General features: G+C 42.6%; 1 protein-coding gene across 3 annotated transcripts in view; it reads right to left on the bottom strand.

The window, feature by feature from the left end:
* Positions 1-377: 377 nt before the first annotated feature.
* The window catches only part of ARL6 (ARF like GTPase 6), an 811945-nt gene continuing 791007 nt past the window's right edge, over positions 378-21315 (bottom strand). For all 3 annotated transcript variants that reach the window (XM_069240507.1, XM_069240506.1, XM_069240508.1), the window contains one exon: positions 378-969. In XM_069240507.1, coding sequence (XP_069096608.1) covers positions 944-969 — 26 coding nt within the window. In that variant the 3' untranslated portion in view covers positions 378-943. The remainder of the gene's footprint in view (positions 970-21315) is intronic.

Below are 21315 nucleotides of genomic sequence, written 5' to 3'. Positions count from 1 at the left end.
CTGGCAAACAGAACGAGACTGGCATCCTAAATCCACCTTAAATCACACTGATACAGACAAAGTATTGAAGGTGCTTTAATTGAATCATTCCTTCCTTTTTCTCCTGTATGTATGTGGGTCTATGACACTACGACAAATCTATTAAGCAGGAACCTGGGTCATCCTATATTTACAATATTTTATGCACCAGCTCCAAAACTGATGATTTTTTATAGTGGGTATCTTAAAAAACTCACAGCTCTGAAGAACCATTGTTTACACCACAATGTACGCATGTGCGCCCGTACACACACACACACTTTCCCCCCGCCACCGTCTCTCCATTTCAGACTGTGAAAATTTACAATTTGTTGGATAATTAGCCCAGAGATAATGCATTCATAATGTAGATTGTATGTTTTATTCAAAGTAATAACAGGAGATCTTGTATGTACAAAATGCACCAGAATCAAAATATCTGCATGAACATATTTCCCTATTACATTTGTAATCACTTTCTAAACACAATTTACATTTTCAATAATAATATGCATGTTGAATTCAAAACGTTAACAGCCAATGTTACATCTGTAGAAAAAAATTAAGAACAAGTACAAAACTCCTGAAATGTCGTTTCGCTACACATTCAAATTGCTTAAATTCAATGATTTATGGAGTAACATTAATTAATATATTTAATCTTTTGCAGGAAATCCACTTCTGTATTACTGTTTCCTCAGGTAGGGAGTTGCCTGATTTATAAAAAAATATGCGCTACTTTTTTCTAAATATAGCACATACACTTTCTTGCCAGTTTTCAAGGGTCAAAGAGAAGATCGAAATACACTATTTACAGACCCTCTATACAGCCGTTGGTACTAATGGCTTGACAGCCTTCCTCTTTGATGTTAACAGACGCTTGCATTTATTGTTCTCTGAAGGTGTAAACTTTCGACGTAATGTTTCAAGTCTTCACTGCTTGAATCTGGTCTGATGGTAAAAAAGCAAAATATATTTAGGAACATGCATAAAAACACCAAGGGCCTTGCTGTCAAAAGTAGTATTACAGAATAAAAAGATAGGAACTCAGGAGTACTTTAGTAACCTATGTCAGATATATAGAAATCATTTAATAATCATAACCTAAAATAAAACTGAAAAGTAAAACACAGAACATCTATGGGCATAACAAAAGACAAAACTGCATTGGCTACTTAAATGCAAACTTAATTGTGCGCATTAGAGTTTACCATTTGTTAGTATTCCGTGCTGGTGTAGGGCATACAAGAAATTACTGATGATATGAGCCCTTTTGGAATTTCTTTTTTTCTCTAGGAATTGACAAAAACATCAACGATCTAAAAATGGAGACATCTACCCAGGGGTCCGCCATAAATGGCCCTGGCATTAAATGCAAAACAAAAATCACAGTAATTTCCAAGAATTAACCCAGTATATCTGTCCATGCTTTTATTCCATCTAAATTTAATCAAATACAATCATTTGTTGAAGATATTTCCTCAAAGGAGACACAACAGGCATGATGTGCTACTGATGAGAAAGAGAGAGCTAGGTCACAGGTAACTTTCATTTGCAATGTTAGTCTACACATAGGCACAAGGTCATGGCAGCCTAAATTATTGGTCGCTATAACATACTCCAAAATCAGAGCCTGTCTATACACAGTGGGACCCGGATGGCCTTTCTTCACATCAGACTGCAAAATCTGCAAAAGAGAACTCTGGTGAACCTCATGTTCTATACTTTGTTTCTAACGAGCATGGCGCCTTATACCTATAACAGGTAAAAGAGCTTAGGATACACACATCAAGTTTCTGCTGCTGCTCCTCCCAGCAACTGATCACAAGATCTGAGGAACAGTAACATACCAGACTATAAACAGGATGGCAATTCAACTAATTAAAACAATGAGAAACTATTGTTTCTATTAAATTCGATGACTTTGCCAGACCAATGTCTTGAATCTGTAAAAACACTGCTGCACTAAAATCAAAAAGAGTTTGAAAGACATTTTTTATTGTTCAACTCTACGCTGGAGAAATTAGACGTTGAGGCAGGTGTCTGGAGGCATGAGGGTGGATATCTAAACTTTAAGATCACCATCTTAGGTTAACAACCAAGACAAAGGGTCCTAAAATAGTTGCACTACACTGAATATTTATTTAAAGAGGAAAAACTGAGGCATTAGTAACTAAGCCGAAGGCAGGGTCACCAGCACCACAACCAACACAAACAACAGACTAATGACCTGGAACCTTCTTTCCAATGACAACACCACCTCCACCATGAAACTCGGGAGCCCCCACACACCCCTGCCCGCAGCACATTTGAAATCACGGAAACCAAAGAATCAGTCAGGAACTCAACACTCTACTCAACACCTCCAACATCACCGCAACCTTCCCTGATGCTGGAGACATGCCAAAGTCCAACCACTACTCAAAAAGCCCACCTCAGACCTCAGCACACTCACAAACTACCAGCTAATCTCCCTGCTCCGTTTCCCAGCTAAGGTACTGGAAAAAAACACCAACAAGCAACTCACCTGGAGCAGAACAAGCTACTCGACGCCTCCCAAACCGGCTTCCAGAGCAATCACAGCACAGAGACCGCCCTGATTGAAGTCACAGTTGACATCCATACTCTTGTCAACCAAAGAGAAACAGCGGCCCTGATCCTCCTCTACCTCTCTGCAGCCTTCAATACTGTATCCCACCGCACGCTGATCAAAAGACTCCCTCACATCAGCATCCAAGGGGACGCACTCAGATGGATCAGTTCCTACCCCACCAGAAGAACCCAGAAGATTCCCCTACCCCCTTTCACCTCCTAACCAAATGACATCAGCTGCGGGGTTCCCCAAGGATCATTCCTCAGGCCCATGCTTTACAACACATATAAGACCCTCTAACCAACATCGTCATATTCCACTACCTCAACATAATCTCCTATGCAGAGAACACCTAACGCATCCTCTCGCTCACCAACCCCCCACCACGACCAAAACCAACTTCCACAGATGCACAACAAGCGTCGCCAACTGGATAAAAAATAACTGCCTGTGACTAAACACAGACAAGACTGAAGTTCTGTTCTTCGGTAAGAGCAGCAACACATGGAACGACTCCTTGTGGCCTTCAGAACTAGGTGCTGTACCCACTCCCTCCAAGCATGCCAGAAGCCCCAGAATCATCACTGACAACAGACTCCCCATGGAAAACTAGAATGCATCTCTACCAGATAATTCGTTACTGAAGGTAAGTAACTTGTTCATCTGATAGAGACTTCTCGTTGCAGATTCCTTACCTTAGAATGCATACCCAAGAAATACCAACCTCGGAGTGCTGCAAACTAAAACTATACTAAAAAGTCCTGCAGGACTGAATGACCAAAGTAGCAATCACTGCGGACCTGACTGTCCAGGAAGTAATGCTTTGTAAACGTATTCAGAGATGCCCACGTTGCTGCATTACAGATAGCAGCAGCTGTTCTGGTTGAGTGAGCATGCAAAACCTCTGGATGTTGCTTCTTCGCCAAAATGTAGCACATTTTGATGCAGAGAAGCACCCATCGTGAGATGGTACGCTTCTGCACCCCTTTCCCTTTCTTCGCACCCACATACCCAACAAAGAGTTGATTGTCCACCCAGAAGTCTTTAGTGCAATTAAGATAGAATGCCAACGCTCTTTTTGGATCCAGACGGTGGAGTCTCTCCTCCTCATGAGAAGGATGGGGCTTCGTAAAAAAGTAGGCAAAGTGATGGATTGGCCCATGTGAAAAAGTGTGACATCCTTGGGAAGGAAGGAGGCCCTCGTGCGTAGCACTACTTTGTCAGGGTGTACAAACAAGAATGGAGGCTTGGATGAAAGAACCTGGAGCTCACTCACTCTGTGAGCAGAGGAGATAGCCACCAAAAGGACAGTCTTGTGGGTAAGGAGCCGCAGAGGACAATTGTGTTACGGCTCAATTGGAGCACGCATCAAGTAAATGAGAACAAGATTGAGGATTAATAAATGGAGAGGGAGGGTACGGATGAGTAAGACCTTTGAGGAATCTCTCCACAATAGGGGATTTGAAAAGAGAAAGTTGATCTGGCAATCTCAGAAAAGCTGAGACAGCCAATAGGTAGCCTTTAAGAGTGCCCAAAGCAGAACCGTCACGGGCTAAGGGAAGAATGAACAATAGAACCTTAGAAAGAGGATCAACTGACTTGTCCGTGCTCCATGTCACAAATTGATGCCAACAACAGGCATATACCGTTTTGGTGGAGGGACGACCGGCTGCCAAGATAGCACTGCAGACTTCGAGTGGAATATCAAAAGCTGTCAACTTCTGCTGCTCGAACTCCACACAAGAAGGCGGAGACTGGACAGGTTCGGGTGAAGAACCGTCCCCTGCTGCTGCGACAAAAGATCCTCCTGAAGGGGCAGTCTGATTGAAGGATCTATGGCCATGCTCAAGAGCTCTGGATACCATACTCTTCATGCGCAGTCTGGAGCCACAAGGATGACTTAGGCCTGGTCGTTCTTGATCTTCTTTAGAACTCTGGGAAGAAGTGGCATTGGCGAAAAGGCGTACAGGATGCCTGAGCTTTCACTCGAGACAAAAAGCGTCACCAAGCGAGAAACGCCTTGGAAACTCCAACGCGCAAAACTGCTGACATTGCGCGTTCTCTGCGGAGGTGAACAGAGCTAACCAAGGCCCTCCCTACTGATGAAATGTGCCTTGCGCCACCTCCGATGGAGACGCCATTCGTGATCAACTATGCATCTAAGGCTGAGTTCGTCTGCTCCGGAGTTCAGAGAGCCTGGAAGAGGTTGAACCACAAGAGAAATGCTCTGATGAGCCAGCCACGTCCAGAGGTGCAGAGCTTCTTGAGAAAGGGTCCAGGACCCCACACCGCCTTGTTTGTTGCAGTACCAGATGGCAGTGGTATTGTCCGTGACCACCTGCACTACTTTCCCCTTGACAAAGGGAAGGAATGCTTTCTACCCAAGTAAGATCCACCAGGAGCTCCAGAGGCTTCTGATCTCCGCCTCTCCCATGTGGCCGCCCCAGCCCAGAAGTGACGTGCCTGTCGCTATTGTAATTTCTGGTTGAGGAAGAGAAAGACATCTGCCTTTGACCCAATCTTGATTCGAAAGCCACCACTACAAATCTTTCGCAGTCCCCTCCGAGATCTGGACCATGTTTGCGAGATTCCACTGATGCCGCGCCCACTGGAACTTAAGGTACCATTGCAGAGCCAATCTATGCCATCAGCGCAGATAAGCTGCAACCACCGCCATCACCTTCGTGAACACCCAAGGAGCGCTGTACGCAGAAGGGGAGCACGGTAAACTGAAAGTGCTTTTGACCAACCACGAATCATAGGTAACACCTGTGGGCAGGCAAGACGGGGATATGAAAATGCATGTCTTGCAAATCCAATGCCACTATCCAGTCTCCTGGGTCCAATGCAGAAAGGACCTGTGCTAAGGTGATAATTTTGAACTTCTCCTTTCTGAGGAACAGATTGAGGGTCCTGAGGCTGAGGACAGGACTTAAGCCCTGGTCTTGTTTGGGCACTAAAAAGTAGCGGGAATAACAACCACAACCTACTTCTGGTGCAGCAACCCTCTCTATGGCCCCTTTGGCCAGCCGCAACTTTCTCGCGGAGAAATGCCAAATGATCCTCAGTCAGGTGGCCAAAATATGGAGCCATGGCCGGAGGGGAAGTCTCAAAGGAAAGGGAGTAGCCGATCTGCAAAACCCATCTGTACATCGTGATGGATTCCAAGTGGGGCAGATGATGGTGTATCCTGATGCCAACTGGCTGAAGGTTGAAGGACGGGACTAGGAAGGTTTGGAGGCTGATGCCGGGGCGGGGGAGGGCTGGGCAGACCTTTAGTCTTCTGTCCCACAAGCCTGTGGGATTCCGCATTCCCGGCCATGCAGAGGCTGAACGTCATGCGTGGAATGGTGGCTGGGTAAGGGAAATGACAGGTAGCCCTTCCTGTGACCACAAAAGGGGCGAAAGACGGACTATTGGGGGCGAGGGGCAATGGAAATTCCAAGGGACTGAGCTGTAACCTGGGAGTCCTTAAATCTCTCCAGCGCCGAATCTGCCTTATCTCCGAAAAGATGAAAGCCATCAAATGACATGTCCATGAGGGTCTGCTGGACATCCCCTGAAAAACCAGAAGTTCTCAACCATGGGTGACATCGTAATGCCACTGTTGATGCACCCAATCTACCTAGAGAGGTGGTCGTGTCCAGCCCACATCATATGGTGAACTTGGTCGCGTCTCTCCCGCCAGCAACAGCCTGGGAGACGATCGCACAGACCTCCTCCGGGATCTGCAGCACACCTTGCACGACCGTGTCACACAAAGAGTGGGTATAACATCCCAAGAAGTATGAAATGTTCACGGACTGCAATGCCAGACTGGAGGAAGAAAAAATCTTCTTCCCAAGATGTTCAAGTCTTTTTGATTCCTATCTGGGGGATAAGGGATTGCGCCATATGACGAAGATGCATGAATGACCAGCTTTCAGGCGCGGGTGTTCGGTCAGTAATTTAGGGTAGTTCGGAATGGGCCGATGGCAGCAAGCGAATGTCCTATTCACAGGAGCCCCTGTGCTGGGTTTGGATCAGGTACCTAGAAGGAATTGAATGGAAGGAGAGGTTCTGAAGCAGACACTCTGGGCTGAAGCACCTCTGTCAGGAGATTAGTCGTGACCACAACAGTTAGCAGTTCAAGGCCAAGAACCTCAGCTGCCCTACTGACCACCATGGAGTAAGAAGCTCCCTCACCCATAGCCACGGTAGGAGACAGCATGCCAGTGTCTGGAGTGGTATCAAGACCACTGGCCTCGCCCAATTCCTGAGCCCAGATCATGTTTGGGGCTTCTTGCTGGTATTCATAAGGGTCCAGTGACCCCTCCAAACCTTCCTCAGATTCATATCCACAGTAAAAAGAGACTGAATCCAACCTGGGGCAGCTAGGCCCCATCGAAGTCAGAAGCGGCGTCGGCAGATGCTGTTCCGGCTTTGGGTCATCGAGGATCAGGATCGGGTCAACGTCAATTGTGGGCCCAACCGACGTCAGGAGTGTCAACGACTTTGCGGCGCCCGGGAAGGCCTCAGTGGTACGACCGGTGCTGGTGCAGATCTGGATCAGGAGGGACTCTCGGTGGTCGGAGCTGATGGCGCGGAACGCGAAGGGCCCCCCACTGACTACCCAGGCCATGAAGGTGCAGTGGGGGGGGGGGGGGGGGGGAGGGCTGGTAGTCGGATTTCCCAAAAATGAGGCGCATGGTCTCATAAAAATCCTTTGGTTGGGTAGGGATCGCTACGGTTCCCGGAAAGTCGGGGAGGCACGGAGCGGACCCAGTAGTAGGCTCTGCGGACGGAGGCCTGGAGCATCGACGCTCTTCCTGTGTCACATTGTCCGAGTGATGGGGTTAAGTCGAAGAATGTCTGCCTTTCTTCGACTTCTTCTTTTTCTTACCTGAATGTCCCGATGACTTAGACGACGACGAGTAGTGGTGACTCCGCGGCCGGTCTCGAGACCTTTCTCACGAGCGAGACCGGGAACGATGCAGAGTCGACCGCGCTGCCATAAGCTTTAAGGACCACTCCCTCAAAGTCTTCAGGTGCATTGCCCTGCATTTAGAGCACAACTTCAGGTCGTGGTTGTGCTCTAGACACCACAAACAGACCCAATGCCAATCCGTCATCTGCATCATTCAGTGACAATCCTCGCAAGGCTTGAACCCGGTCTTCGGCGACATCCTTTGACGCACCAACAATCACTACAAAATTCAACAAAAGTGTTGAGGCTGGTCAAAAAGTGACCAGGGTCGCTCTTCCCTGGATCAGCGCATGGCGCGGAAAGAAATGAACTGATGTCACAGCGCTGAGGTGGCACCTATATTCAACCCCGACATCATCATGGCAACCACAATGCCAACTACGGATGCGGAGTCGATCAACGCCACCTAACCGCGCGTAAGGGTACTGCTCAAAGAAAAGTCTCCGGATCCAATCTGCACCTTGGGAAATTCTAAGGTAAGGAATCTGCAACTAGAAGTCTCTTTCAGATAAAGGGAGTTAGCTGGCATTGTTATGGGCTCTACCAACTCCCCACATCCTTTACACCCTCCTAGCATTGAATTTTAATTGCACCTCTAAACCACTGTTAAGTTCTTGAGTAACTTATCTAATAGGCCAGCCTGGATTGCAGGAAGAAGACTGTCATGAGAGTGGTGTCTGTCATTCCAGAAATCAATGACCAAGGAAACCTATAAAGAATGAATAAAATTATCATGGGTTTCAGCACTTTTCACTAATAAATATTAAGGACCTATGCACAAGATCAGGGTTGTGTGTGTCTCAAAGGAGAGTGGCCTTTTTTGAATAAGGAACACCTTCAGAGGAAAAAATGCCAAGTCAAAACCATAAAGGTTTATTCAAAATGTAAGCAAATCCCACCCAGACTGATACGCGAGTCACACTGTGCACAACATGTTTGAACCCCGCTCACCAGTGTTCGAATCTGTCCTCCTCAGAGTTTCACTTCCGGCGACTAAGCTGCCTGTACTTGGGATCCGCTTTCACAAAAATTACTTCGGATCTGCCTGATGATCATTGGCCCGAGTCTGAGAGGTATTGGTTGCCCCCTCATAGAATATTTAAGACACTTTAATATTGTGCATGCCTGCTCTCTGTGCTAATTCCTGGGACCCACTGGATCCTTGTGTTTCTGCTTTCCTTTGCAGAAAAACGCCTGCTCTACACAGCCCCGACAGGGAGCCGCAAGGGTGGGAATGAGGCAGGGTGGTTGGGCTATACTTGCTGCCCTGGTGAGTCCTCAACCGGGGTGAGCAAATTCTAATTGGATCAAAGCGGGCTTTCTATCTTCAACCTTAGCACACTTAAATAGGTGTGAGGAGTGCCTCCATTGAAGTGTTTTCACTGGAGTGGTAAGCCAGATGTTTAGGGTGGTGAAGGCAGCAGAGGCAGGAGGTAACTTGTGCATATTTTTCCTTACCCATATCTTTTACAATGATTATCCCTGACTTTTTCAGAAAATTGATCCGAGTTGGCTGCTTGAACAGACATTTGTTTTTATTAACTAGGGAATTAAAATACTTGGCTTTAGGGATGCTAAACTTAAGGAAGTGGCCCAGGTCTCGAGGGTGCTTTGTGTCTTGTGGAGAAAGGCAAATTGGGGAAAAAGAAAAGCCAAAAAACAGAATGAAATGGGAAAACGAGAGCTGAGTAAGCACCCAGCAGAGGATGTAAGAAATTAAAGGGTTGCTGTGCTACTCCTAAGGATTCTCTCCAGGTTCAAAATTAGCCAATTCAAAAAAGGACTTTATGGGAAAGCATTTTAAAACAAAAAAGGGCTGTTGAGATTTCAATTCCCTGGACTCTTTTAAATTATGGTGATACATCTGGCCAATGAGATCTACTTAAAAATGAAGTGCTAAATGTGATGGACCCCTCATCTGGGCTTTCCATGGAGTATTCTCTTCTCCATGTTTCTTACATGCCTCATGTGCAGATTCTCACTTGTCAACTTCCCTATGCTTATCCGGGTTAACATTTTATTTTGGAAATGCCACTGCAATTGGAGTCTCGCCCCTGGTGTCAGAATTCTTCTGGAGGATATAAATCTAAGAGAGGGTGAAAATCCGTCAATCACCAGAGTGGGGTCAGTGGAAGGAGTAAATTTACTGGGCTGTTAAACTTGCATCCTTCTCAAATAAGTGAGCATTACTCTGTACCCACTTTGCTAATGATCCTAATGCTAAATACTCTGCATGTTGTACTTGAAGCAATCATAATTATAATGATGAAATGAAAACTCAGGCTATGATTTTAAAACCTTTAGCCAAGGATATGTGTGTAATAAATTCATTTATACTTGCTCTGGTAAGACCAGTACCCCCCTCTTTCTCTCTGCCTCACCAACCACACACAAGGAGTGTGAGGAAGCAACAGAAGGGGGATAAAGGATTCCTCGTAAAGCCAAACTTTAATTTACACCTCAAGCATTACAATGATCGATAGGAGAGAAGGGGGGATTCAATATTTTACCTGAGGTGTACCATTTATGGTAGTGGATTCCCGAAGGTCCACAAGCTTTGTAAATTGGTATCAAAATGTAATAACAAGAAAACCAAAGAAAGAGTAGAAAATAGCACCTTAGGAAGGCCAAATCAGGAAAAGCATGGAAGATTGCAAAATCTGTGGACAAATAGAAGAGCCGTGCCTGTCAAGAAGTATTTTCTAATAAGTGAAGGAGAAAAGAATAACCCAGCAAGTTATCTGTCTACCACTGGAGGGGCAAAACTGATGGCTGTAAGGAACCAGGGAAAACAGGTGCACAAACTAACATATATGTAGATCATCCAGTATCCATGAAGGCTAAGATTCCTAAGGTTACGTCATCTTTAAAAGAGGACAACAAGATAACAGAAATTCAAAAGGTACCAGGGATCCCGCTTGTGTTTGGATATGGTTTGGAAGGGTAAGAAAAGGAAGAAAAGGAAGCTACTGAATAGGTCTCATCCCAAACAAGCTTTTAAAGTCTGCACCTCCCTGATGACAATTGCCTCCAAGATGTGAAACAGGTACATTTTGTTAGTACCAAGGCAGGGAAGTACATGTCTAAAATAGTTTTCCACTTAAAGTTTATTTATGATCTGATATTGGATTCAGAAAGAGAATTAAACCTCCAGGGACTCAGAATAGTGCAACATGTGGAAACAATGCAAAGAATGGAGAGGGTATTTCTTAATAATCATTCAGGGCTCTGCAAAGGGAAAAAGAGGGGAACGTTCAAGAAACTGAAGGTGAAAATGCTACCTTAATTACAGAAATAAGGTTAGCGTATTAGTAAGCGAATTGAGACGAAATGCTAACAGAGTTAGCCTTAGAGGACACCAAAAATCTTTGGAAGTTGGTCTAGAAACGCTCATTTAGGGATAGATGTGTCCCAAGCTCTAAGATCCCAGAAGAAGTATGGGTAAAAAATGTATTAGAGTTGATTATGACCAAAAGAGCTGGAAAGAAGAAATAATCACACCTATTTTTAATCCTCGGGACCCTAAAAATCATAGCCAAATTAGACTAATCAATGCAGGGGCCAAAATATCCTCAAAACAAATCCTTCATCGCATTGTTTCAGTCTGTTGGCACTGGGACAGAATGTGATAGAAACACAAGTGAACCTTTTTAGTTGTTTAGTTGACTTTTGATCGGGGTTCAATCTATTTGGCTGGAGAATATTATGGGAAAAGCTGATGGGGATGAATATACAGGGTGCTCCATTGGCAGTACTGAAGGAACATCACTGTGAGATTTGGGCCAGGTTTGAGTTAGCTATTAACGGTACCTTTTCAAAGTAAGTCCCAATTAACAATGACCTGAGACAGGGATGTGTCCAGGCACACACTCTATTTCCATTGTATCTGGCTGATTTGCCAGGGATTTTATATAATATGCACTCGTTCTCCCTTAATATGGAGGATCATCACATACCTCATCTATTATATGCAGATGAACTTGTCATTCTAAATGAGACTCAAGTGGGGCGCCAAAGAAAATAGCATACCTTTAAACCCTACTGTAAGGCAAAGGATTTAACAATAAATAGAGAGAAAACACATATATTAGTTATTGGAGAAAAGAACCTAGCCCTTCACACGGGTCTATCAAGGATATGTTTATAGAGGAAACCCTGTCCTATAAAAAATGTCATATGCTGTTTAACAAAAAATTACACTGGAAATAACTAGAGCACCCACATCTCTGGGTAGCTTAAAGAAATTCAAAAAGGAATTTGGTAGGCCATCACTTACCCTAGTGATCAGTACACCTATAGAGCTATGGTCCTTCCGCAAATGCTTTATGGTGCTTAAATTGAGTCAAGATTGGGACAAAATGGAGAGTAATAGCTTTAAAACTATTAGGCCTTCCTCTTTCAGCCATGGTACAAGCAATCCTTGTAGAAACAAGATTAACGTCCTGAAACTGTGTGGTAGCAAACCTAACTTTGTGTCTCTGGCGCAGAGTGCAACTGTGTTTGAAAGTAGAAGTATCATAGCTCTGTGCAAAGGACATCTGCCAGAGCGTGTTGTGCTGGGGAACAGATGTCACAGACTGTCTCAATGGTCTTGAAAACTTGAAAAATTATGCACCTATACACTGCACAAAAAAGGAGCTAAAAGAAACGTGTGTCAGAATTCAGGGACAGCCATTTGAGCTTCCTCATTTCAAAGAGTTCTGCACAATTTCTGAGAAACTCCTGGAAGAACTGCACAGTGCTCCCATATCTTACAGGGTTACCAAACCCAGGATGGAGGAGAGAGATCCTGAAATTGTGGGTAACGTTAAGCCCTGGTTTCTTATTTTCAGTTGATCGTTAATGACTGATGGGCAAAGAACTTAACTGTGGGTTACAAATGAGAGGCCCAAGTGTATATATTTTAATGGATTGCCTACATTTTACTGAAGTCAGGGATATGTTTATAAAACCAGTTTGAATTAAGTATGATGTAAAGTGTAGATTGGAAGCTCTAAGAGTTTAACATGATATGCAATTTTTGGATGTAATTTGTGAAGTGGGTGGGTTTCCTATAGCCCTAGCCGGATTAAAAACCACTGATTGAGCTAGTACCATGCCTTAGCACACTTTAGTGTAAAATATTTTAGCTGGATGTTATCACTGATATTTTAGTGGAATGTTTTACCCATTTTTTAATTAATATGTTTAATAATTATGCTATTTCTGACGAAGCTCTTAATTTGGTTCAATCGTCCTGAGCATTATGCAAATATTAAGTCTCTAGCGTCTCAGTAGAATGTCGCCTAATATCAATGTTATCATGTGTTTGGTTTAACCGATTATGGTCTAAATAAACTTTGATTTTACTACTACTAAATGTAAATCAGCAAGAGGACCAACATTAAATCTGCCTCTGAGGAAAGAGCCAAAAGGTCAAAGTATAAATCAGCAGACAGTCTTAAGTGGGGACTGCTCAGCATGAGAGGCTGGGAACGTCTGGCACATCCCAGAAAGGGTACAATTTGTAGTTCTCAGACAATGAAAAACCACACACTCAAAAAGGTGTGAAATGAAGCAACAGTGGCAACGACCAATCACTTTTTGTAAAAACATGAGACATAACATAAGTAATATTTGGGGATTCGTACTTCACAAGCATCAAGAAAGAAGGGATGTTGCTTCTTTGTATACTAGTATCCCTAGAACACAAGGTATGTTGGCCATCCAACATTTTTTAGACCAACGAGACTCAACACTTTTGGAACACTCAAGTATGGTGATGGATCTTATACAAATAGTGTTGGACCACAATGTCTTTGTACACAATGGGTCCTGGTATAGTCAGATACAAGGAGTAGCTATAGGTGCCAAATTCTCACCATCTTTTGCTAATTTATACATGGGATTTTTTTAGAAAAACATCTTTGGCAGGACTGTCCCACTGAATTAATCCAACATGTGTTGTATTGGGGCCGCTACATAGTCGACGTCTTGATGTTCTGGACAGGCGATGTAAACTCACTCAATCAGTTCATACAACATCTCAACACTAATACTTTCAACATTAACTTTACAGTTTTTCAAGCAGTAGCAGTGTTGATTTTTTGGATGTCACACTGTATGTTGAACAGGGCATAATATGCTCCAAGCTTTTTTGAAAACCAACTGCATGTAACTCCATCCTCCATGCTACTAGTGCACATCCAAAATCACAAATAGAGACTATCCCCTTCGGGGAGGCTGTCAGAATAAGACGGAATTGTAGCAAAGATACGATCTTTTCACATGAACTTCAGGGTCTGCAACTTCGTCTATCGACACGTGGCTACAAAAAAAACCTTACTAATGAACACAAATAAAAGAATCCATAAAATTGAACGACATACACTTCTTAGTACCAGTGTTAAAAAAAAACGTGTACCACCTGACAATTTGTCTCCCATTTTCCCATACAGTGCCATAAGCTCGCAAATTCATACAATCATGCAACGGAATTGGTCTTTGTTATTAGTAGACGATACATTAAACAAAAACATAACTGCCACACCTAAAGTGATCTATGGTAGAGGAAGGACATTACGGGATCGACTTTGCCATAGTTTCTTGCCAGCGACCCCTAGTAGAACATGGCTGGGTAGTCCCCCAGTGGGCTTTCACAAGTGTGGTCACTACAATATTTGTGGGTTTGTGATTGACAAAATAGATACCTTTCAATACAATACAAAGGTAATATATAACATTTCCAAATTCATGAATTGCAACACTAAAAATGTACTGTATTATATGGCCTTGCAAACTCACCTACATTGGAAGCACCATTAGGCCTTTCAAGGAGCGAATACAGGAACATATTAGGGCCATCAAGAACAGGAACCCAGACTATCCATTTGCTACGCATTACAACCACGTACATGGAACAAGAGAAATTCTAGGCATTTCCTTACATGGTATTGATGCAGTGGGCAATTGTCCACGAGGTGGTAACACCACAATAATGCTCAGACGTTTGGAAAGCAAATGGATCCTCAAACTAAGAGCAGTAGAGCAAGGACTGAACACGGAGAAGGATCTTCATGTATTTTTATAGCAACGTAGACAATGCTTTCCATCTGATATCTTATTAATGATAATAAATTCCTGTAACCAGGGACGCATTACAACTACGCACACACAATAAGAGAAATTCTAGGCATCTTTTTATAGGATATTGGTAGAGTAGGCATTGGCTTACGAGTAAGGCTACCGCAATGTACAGATGTATGGATAAGTAAAAGGATCCTTGGACTAAGATTAGTATAGTTAGGACTGTTATTTTGAAAGGGATCATCATATATTTCAGTTACAATGTCTGTATCTTTTACTATTGATTACTATGTAAACCACACCACAGTTTTGTAATCAATGCGTAACTGCTACTTACATTATTATTTCTTCTTTGTAGTCTGCTCTTTTTGTATAACTGTGTAGAAAATTCCATGTACAGCACTTTTTGCATTTGTATATAGATGCTAACTGCCAATGTGTATTTTTTTTGCATTTGTGTATAGATGTAAATTGCACATTTGTTTAATGTTTATCTCTCTTGCCTGCTCTTTCTTGAGAAATGGCTCTGCCTCTTTTTCACCTCTTTTTCACATACTATGCAACTACTCCTTCTATTCGACTTCAAACTCTTCTAACTAACATTTTTTCAAATCAAATATGGCGGCATGTTAGCGTCATTGGGGCATGGCTTTTTTTACTTTAATACACTGTCAGTTTTTCTAGATTACGGGTCCCACCGGTACCTTTAACCCGTTCTGTCTCGTGTTTTTTCCATTAGTCCACTTTCTAGTACCATTGTGTTACACTTTAAAAAGCAAGATGGCGGCACCATTTGCAATCGAGACAGGACGGAAGAAGCTTTTACCAGGCATTGACAGGTAACACAGCCTTTGTGACTGCGGTTCATTGTTATGTTTTTTGTTCGCTACCGCACACTTACTGTATTTTAACTTTGGGGGCCGTTTTTTTGGGACTTTAAGATCCTGAGTTTTCAGTGAGACAGGTTTTTACGAACGCCTGTCACGTTCATAATATCATTAGTATGCCCTGTCTTTAGCTCAAAAATGTGCTTTTGTTACAATTTCTGGCTACACTATACCTACCTATTACATCCCCAATCTGGTCAGTTTAGACGCTTTTATAATCTTTTACCACCACTACTGCTTACATGGTTATTTTGTCTTCTGTCAATACGCATAACCTTATGCTTTCCCATTCGCTCTCTTTACCTGACTAATGCGGATTAAATTCCACACCCCTTTTTCTCTCCTGCTTTTAGCAGGTTATTTTTTATGCCCTGAGATTTCGTAACCCTTTTTAAGGTCAAAGAAAATGAAAAAATTCTTTCCATTCATTTTTTGGTCAGTAAATGAAGTAATTTACACCATACCTGTGTCCTTTTACATATTTCTGGTTAATATTTGCCATTTTTTACTTAACTTCATTGTCATAGCCTTTTCCCTAGTCTACAATATCTTTAAAAAACTGCATTCTATAACTAAAAAACTGTATTTATCTGTCGCCCACACCTCTCCTGACCAATACTTATTGTTGTTTATTCTGTAGGCTTATCATGGTCATGTCTGCCTTCCTTTCTACTTACCCGATTTATACTTATGGGTAGTAGGAGTTGCATCAACAAGCCATATTGATGCACCAGTACTCTACTCTTTGACAAGCTTGATACTTGGTATTGACTTTGCTTTGGTAGTTTTTTTCATATGGACTACCCCCTTTCTGTGCAATTTATAGGTTGGGGCGTTCCTGGGACTTTTTTTGCCGGTCACTTATTGTGAAGCTTTTTCTACAGAATACATTTCATAATTTCTTTCCTTCGCTCACGTATATTTGCATTGAGAGTTCACTGTATTTTACGCAATTACTATTATGAACACAGACCTTCCTCTTTTTCTATTTTGGGTCTATTGTGGAGGTACACCATTCTTTCCCATCATCACCAGTTCTTTTCGTGGTTTCATCTTCTTTTCTCTGGTCCTGTTTCATATTCTTCAATTTCACTGTGTCTGCTTTAGCACGGTTTTTACAGTTGCATATATGCATTTGGAGTGATGGAAAAATTCCTTGTGTTTTGTTTTCTTCTTTTCTGTATACATATGTTACAGCCTTGAAAACGTCATGTTGACGAAACACGTGTTGGTTGTTGTTTCTCGGGATATATGATGGACACTATCAGGGCTATTGTTCCTCGTGACGTATGATGGATATTGCTTTATGGAACACTTTTGGATGAACAATAAACGTGTCTCTACACCATTTCTTGAATCGGAATCATCAATGGTATACATCATAACATATTGGATACATTCGGTGTGCCCTGGTGTTTATTTCTGAACTTTCAAGCACCATATGTTTTACATATGATACTATTTGCATTCATTGTGGCTGGATGCTCACCAGTTGGACACCCTTTTGTATTACCAACAGAATAATGATGTTGATGTTGTCTTAACTATAATACATGCATTGATAGGAGGTGTGAACATCTTACATAGCCAGTCTTTTTTCTGTATATGTCTATTATGTTTGTTAGCAGGAACTTAGGGCCATATGTATGAACATATTTTCCCATAGACACAGAATTGGCAAAACCCTTTGCTACATCTGGCCCTAAATTTCTAATTTTAGGTAATTTATCAAAAAGGTAACTCGTAATCCACTTTATAATAGTCCAGTAGATCCTGTCCCAATAGAAGTAACAGACAGATGTACCAAGAAATACAATCAGTGACATACTATGAAAAATCAATGTCAAATATTTTTCTTCTCAAAAACTTGTTTGGCACTCTTACTCTTTCTGATCTCTGACTTTTAGGCTTTTCATTCAAATCTGTCACAGTTTTTAGTTGGTTTTCCTCCATTTTCTTCAATCTACAACTCTTTGCAACACTTTTTTCCCTTCTCTCACACCTTCAGTCCAATCTGCTTACAGCCATAGACCATAAAAGTTTGCACATAAAAACAGACGTTAAATACATTTATTGTCATCTTGCTATACAATGCACCACTCTTGCTTACAAAGGAATTTTGCACACAATGGCTCTCTAATATCATAACGGAGCAGAATTAAAGAACAGAGGAACACAACCACAGACAAAAACCTAAAGGGGTCGGCTATAATCTATGGTGAATTTATACATGTTCTTTGAGCCCGGTATATCTGAGCAGTAATCTGGTACTGAGGAATAAGTACATAGAAACTCCTGTGTCCGATTGCACAAGATTAGTGCTTTACCAGTAGTAAAGTACTGGTGAATTAAAGTACATGAGAATTACATTTAATGTTCCCAGGTACTGCAGTCAATAAGCTCGAAGACCAGCATGGAGTACAGTACTAGGACTAAAGTGCTAGGCAAACAAAGTGCAATACTACCATTTCAGGGTGGCTTAAATGGCAGACTTTATGAAGGTATTCCTGCTTCCAGGAAACCAAGAAAACTGTGTTTACATAGGTTAAAACAATTTGAAATAAAAACTATTATCAATAGCAATACCAGACCAAAGTCAGTTATCAATGATATAATTCTATAAAAACAACTTTAGAATTCAAAATTTTGTGGCTTAAATACAATAAAAACTATAAAGTGCATATGGAAGATGAGGCACAAATACATTTCGTTGGACCAACAGAAATTCTCATTTAGAACCTTCAAGCTTCCACTGCAACTATGTATCAATATAAATGTCCATGCTCAAAGGAGAAACCTAGAGACAGCAAATACAATTTGCTCCTTTGTATCACATCTAACGAGCCTGTCGGCGTGCACTATCCACATGAGTTTTTAAACTGGCACAATCCACCTTCTTGGAGGCAGAGCATAGCCCGGGCAATAGAAAAACAAATGTTCTACTGACTCTGGGGACATTAAGCAAAGTGCGGAACTGACAGTTGGAATAGTAGTTGTGTCACACTTGCCTGTAAATGACCTCAGTAGTAGGCTACCAATTAGAATTTAATGTACAACGTTTTGGCTTGCCAATGTGTAATCCTATCCAGATAGAGCCTGAAGGATGCTTTTGTTAGTAGGAAGTTTTCAGAGATTCTCCCCACTTTTTTGGTCATTCTATTTCTCATCAGTGTGAGTTCCCAGAAAGCCTCCTTCAGCTTAGTGGCTGTATCTTTACTCATTCCAGCTGGGGAATACCATACTTCCTCCATCCTAATTTCACATAGATGTTTTATCGTTTAAGCCACGGGATGCATGGACTTTTTATCTACATTCTATTTTCTGGATTGTCTTGTTCTGTACTTTTATGGTATGTTCTTACCGAAATAAAGTAAAGTGATGATGATGAAGTTCCACTACAGCATCTCTATAAACAGCCGGTTCTAGTGTAGTCCAGGGGTGTACCCAGAAAGTCAAAGGTTTCAAAAGGGCACATCTACCTTGTCTATCACTAGGTCGATGTGTAAAGGTGTCAGGGGTGTGTTTGTGGCCAAGCAAAGCAGTGACCTACTGAATTTATTTTCGATCTGACCTAAGGGAGACAAGGTGACACAATCCCAGATCTTGGCTCCATAGGTAGCCCCTGAGACGGCAGCCACCCTATAGACTTTGAGAGCTGGTGAGACTGCACTTAGATGTAGTCTTGCATTTTCTTACCACAGCCGTTGCCCTTTGTTGTAACATGGCTCTGATTTATCCTCTATGGGGGACTCAGGACAAGTTATCAGCCAATCTGACACCCATGTAATAGCACTTTTTAACTTTTTCCGAGGGCACCCCCTGCATCACCATCCTACCTCTAAAAGAACAGTGAGGGTTAAGTGCCATGAATTTAGATTTTGTGGAATGTTTCTCAAGGCCCCTAGCCATAGAAAAGGAACAAAACTGATATAAAAGAGATTGGAGACCCATTGGGGTTCTAGATAGAAGTAGCACATCATCTGCAAGAATTGGAGTGCCGATATCTGCAGATTTTGGTGCATCATGTTTGCAGTCTCCCAGCCAGTCCACAACACTGTTAATATATAGGCTAAACAATGTAAGGGGCAAGCACACAGCCTTGTCTCACACCCCAGTAAAATGGTGTCCTGGGCAGGAGGTCACCCTCCACGTTCTCCCTGACCTGCACATAGGTCTCAGAGTGCAAGACCCTTGGGATTTTGAAGAAATCTACAGAGATACAGTAGTTTTTCAGGGCTTTCCATAAGCCATCCCTGGCAAACAGGTCAGAAGCGGCCCTCAAGTCCATGAAAGACACATACAAGTGATCCTGCTTCAAGACAATGTATTTTCACCAGGTTCCCTTGAAGCGGAACACCTGGTGCACAGCACTAACCCTATGCACACATTCCACATGGCTGTCAGAATATTATGATCAGTTACCCACTGGAGAAGTCTACACAGTACCGGTCTACAAAAGATCTTCTGGCTGTTATCGATCAGGCTGATCGTTCTATAATTGGAGAGGACAGGCCCCTGTCCCTTCTTGAAGATGGAAACAATGATGGCACCACACCAAGAAACAAGGATGCCCTCCCCTCTCATAATGGTGTTGCCTAGGATGTTTAGATAAGGACTCAAATTTCAGTTTAGGATATATACAGGTCACCTGGGAAACCATCAGGTTCTTGTGCTTTCTCCCTCTTCATTTGATGTAGCGCTTGTGCTGTTTGTCATCCCAAATGTAATAATTGTACTAGCCTCAACCACAGCTTTAAGTTCATCAGGAGGTGGTATAAAGGTGCCACTATATGGGAAAAGGATCATTAGACCATTTGCTATACAGTGCAGAAAAATGGGCTACCCATGCTTCAGGCTGTCCCACCGCTACCAAGTAAATATCAATGAGACAATTCCCATTAGCTATTAATTTCCAAAAGACCTTCATGTTCCTATTAGATAGGTATTGTGTGAGGCCATCCCTCTGAGCTGCCTCCCACTGACATTTGCATTTGACCAGAGTTGCCCTGTAGCCTCCTCTTGCCTTGAGTATTTATCTTCACTCACTTTCTTTTCACTGCTTCAAGGAGAGTATTTAGGCAGATCTACATTTGCCCGTGCACGATGCAGGGTCACTTCCCTGCAGATTACCTCTCTGCCCCTCATTTGCAAAGTATTATTTCAGCTGGTTCAACAATCTGCAATGCTCACCTACAAAATCAATCTATCTTTTATGGCTTAGCTCATATGGGCCCAGTATGTCCAAAAACAGATGGTAAATTTGGGACAACGTATAGTATCTTCTGTGAGGGAGGCCCATTTGACATCGCTTCCATTATTAGATGTAACAACCGTACATAGTGGAGTATTGGTGGCAAATGTGCATTCATAAAAGGTCTAGTTTGTGTTTGAGCAGTAAGGACATGATGGTCACTGTCCATTCTATGGACCACCTCCATGTCGATCATGTGAGTCCAGAGCTTGATGTCTAAGAAAATATAATCAATGTAACTTCTATACAAACCTCTTTTGAAGGTTTAACAGAGAGGGGAATTAGCAGGAGTACAACTATTCAGTGGCCTCTGCCCTTATGAAGCCATCAAGTTAGTGATCTGCTCTGCAACCCTGGGTTGCCTACTGGCTGTATCAATGGCAGCGGAAGTCGCAGCCCGGAATTCATATACTTCTTTAGTCATAGCTGAGGACTGAATCCCTGCCTGCACTTTTGTGTTAAAGTCACCTACAATTACTTTAGGCCAATTATTCAGCTGGTAAATCAAATCAGAAAGTCGGTCAACAGTGGCCGA

Source organism: Pleurodeles waltl, chromosome 6 (genome assembly GCF_031143425.1).
Source record: "Pleurodeles waltl isolate 20211129_DDA chromosome 6, aPleWal1.hap1.20221129, whole genome shotgun sequence".
Lineage (NCBI taxonomy): Eukaryota > Metazoa > Chordata > Amphibia > Caudata > Salamandridae > Pleurodeles > Pleurodeles waltl.
The sequence above is the reverse complement of the archived record's forward strand: the minus strand, read 5'-3'. Positions and strand labels throughout refer to the sequence as shown.